At 52.5% G+C, this 2,908-nt stretch overlaps 1 protein-coding gene across 1 annotated transcript; it reads right to left on the minus strand.

The window, feature by feature from the left end:
- Nucleotides 1-111: 111 nt before the first annotated feature.
- rapgefl1 (Rap guanine nucleotide exchange factor (GEF)-like 1) lies at nucleotides 112-2,866 on the minus strand (the record flags this gene model as incomplete). Its single annotated transcript, XM_014023155.1, is given in 8 exon segments — nucleotides 112-176; nucleotides 950-1,037; nucleotides 1,123-1,173; nucleotides 1,347-1,437; nucleotides 1,962-2,140; nucleotides 2,288-2,410; nucleotides 2,505-2,602; nucleotides 2,699-2,866. Coding segments are annotated over 8 exon segments (863 nt in total), but the record flags the coding sequence as incomplete, so codon positions are not given.
- Nucleotides 2,867-2,908: the final 42 nt, after the last annotated feature.

The raw sequence follows: 2,908 nt of genomic DNA on the forward strand, positions 1-2,908 counted from the left end.
GTAAAGTACAGATAACCAAAATTTCTACTTAAGTATAATAACAAAGTATTTGTACTTAGTTACTTTACAACTGTGGTTCGGACTCAGTGGAAAACAGAAACATGAACTCACCATCTTCTCAAAGTTGACCAGTTCTCCGTGAAACGTCTTGCAGCTCTCGTGCAGAAACGTCAGGTCTGCAAACCACAGAAATCAGACGGTTAGAACGTCGTCCTGACAGCAGAACCGTTCTGATGGAGGGGGCGGGGTCAGAACTTCCTGTGACACGGGTCGCAGGCGGAGGTCTAGGTTCTGAAAACTGAAGTCAGCCTGAAGGTTTACGGGTTTCTTTCAAGAGATTTTTGTCTCGAACATGTTTCGTGTTTTCACCACCAGGTGGCGCCAAACCTGTTTCATCAGTTCACATGTGAACATGTTTCATCTGAGATTCACTTCCTGTCAGACCGTTAGTCCTGAGACTGGACTTCAGGGTTCAGGACCGAGTCCTCAGACCAGGACTCAGTCCAGTCTGCAGGCAGGGACTGGTCCAGTCCTCAGACCAGGACCCAGTCCAGTCTGCAGGCAGGGACTGGTCCAGTCCTCAGACCAAGACTAGTCTAGTCCTCAGACTGATACTAGTCCAGTCCTCAGACCAAGACTAGTCCAGTCCTCAGACCAGGACTAGTCCAGTCCTCAGACCAGGACTAGTCCAGTCCTCAGAACAGGACCAGGTATTTTAACAGATTAGATTCATTTTAATCAGTTTAGATCTTTTCTCTCAGAGTCTGGGCTGATGAAGTTCAGTTCATTACAATCTGATCCATCAGAACCTGGTCTATCAGAACCTGGTCCATCAGAACCTGGTCCATCAGAACCTGGTCCATCAGAGTCCAGTCTGAGGTTCCTTCTCAGCAGCAGAACAAACAGAATCTCCAAAGAATCTAGGACTGGATCTGGGTTTCTGGGTCACCTTTGAGCAGCAGCGGTGTGAACGGGATCAGGGGAGTCCTCAGGCTGGTGATCAGGTCTCTGTAGGACTTGTGGTTCCTGGACGGGTCCTGCAGGACAAACGGACCAGAGATGAGCCGGGTCTTTGTGACCCAGAACAGTTCTGCTGGAGGCGGGCTGAGAAGCTGTACTCACTGCGATGCTCTCAAACTGCTGGAACTGCTTCCTGAACTTTCCTGGCAGACCCTGAAAGAACCAGAACCRGGTTCATGATCAGAACCTGGACAGGAAGTGCCCGAACAACAGAACTCAGCTTCTGGCAGTAAAGACCCGGATAAACCGGATCTGGTCTCAAATATTTGTTAGAACCCAGTTGATGGTTCTGAATGTGGTTTTGGACCTGTCGGGTCGGGTCGTACCTCCCAGGTGAGTCTCAGTCTGCTGACAGCGGGGTTGTCCAGACCCAGAACCACAGCCAGGAAGGACAGCAGGTCCTGCTGCTGTTTGCACCTGAAACACAACCGGGTCAGACATTCAGGGACCGCAGGTTTGGGTTCTCAGACCGGCACCGGTTCTGGTAAAACCCAGGTTTCAAACCTTCAGTAGATATTTTACTGACAGCTGGAGAACCAGAACCTTCTGTTTACAGGTGGGAAGTTTTTTTATTATGAACTGAGCTGCCAGAACCAACCAGAACCAACCAGAACCAACCAGAACCAACCAGAACCCAGAGAGGAGAACGGATCAGTCAACAGTTTGTTTTGAAACGGGGCCATACAGCAGCGCTGTTTTCTCTGTGCAGCTGAAACGGATCAGAACCAGAGACCTGTTCCACACAGACAGAACCTTTAGGTTCTGGTGTTTCATCAGAACCAATCACCCTCTGATTTAAAACAGTTAAATACAGACTCCGCCCACTTCCACTGACTGTTTGGTACCAGATGTTTGGTACCAGATGTTTGGTACTAGACTGGGTTCTGTTGGTTCTGTCAGACTGGGTTCTGTTGGTTCTACAGAACCCAGGTGGGACTCACAGCGCTGCGATCTTGATGAACTTGCGGAGCAGCTGGACCCTCTTGGGCAGGGACTGGCACTGCAGGATCTCGGTGGCGACCCAGTGCTGGACCTCGCTGCAGCGCTGCAGAACCAGCTCCAGGTTCAGGGGGCGCCAGCGGGCCTGCTCGCCGTGGAACACGTAACACACGAACTCCACCTGCGGGTCACACACACACACGGGGCAGCTCTGAGCCGGACTTCCTGGTTCTTAACATGTTTAAGTCTCAGGGTGGGCGTTTCCACGGCACCGGACGGTTCAGGGTCCAGTCTGGACCCGGGCTCAGGTTCTGAGACTCTTACGGACCTCGTGGACGCAGCTGAACAGCTCCCAGTCGAACACCACCAGCTGATTGGCCACTTCTTCCGCCGACATGTCGTGAAGTTTACTGTCGCCTGGCGTCCAGTGGATCTCCTCAGGGAGAGGGAGCTGAGGGGACAGGAAGTGACATCATCASCTTCAAACCAAACAGACTGGTTTCACACYGGCTCAAACTGGACCGGAACCAAGCAGTGAAGCTCACCAGAGAGTCCAGTTCAGACGGCTCACAGGCGAACAGGTGGGTGTTGACCCCCAGGGTGGTGAAGACGGCCTCATCGCTGGGGCGGAACACGGCCTTCTCTGAGGACAGCCGGCACACGTGACATGCTCAGAAACATGTGTGTGTGTGTGTGTGTGTGTGTGTGTCTGTGTGTGTAACTGTGTGCGTGTGCAAACCTCCAGACGAGGTGACGGCCACCAGAACCAGGTTTCCAGGCAGAACCGGCTGGTCTTCACTGTACTGAAGCTTCTCTCTGACCAGAGCCAGAATCTCCCCGACCCGACAGGACAGGCGGCTCCGGATGGTGACGTACGAGTGATCCGGGGTGTACACCCTGCAGAAAACTACACACACACACACACACACACACACACACACACACACAC

Source organism: Austrofundulus limnaeus, unplaced genomic scaffold, assembly GCF_001266775.1.
Source record: "Austrofundulus limnaeus strain Quisiro unplaced genomic scaffold, Austrofundulus_limnaeus-1.0 Scaffold358, whole genome shotgun sequence".
In the NCBI taxonomy this organism is placed as follows: domain Eukaryota; kingdom Metazoa; phylum Chordata; class Actinopteri; order Cyprinodontiformes; family Rivulidae; genus Austrofundulus; species Austrofundulus limnaeus.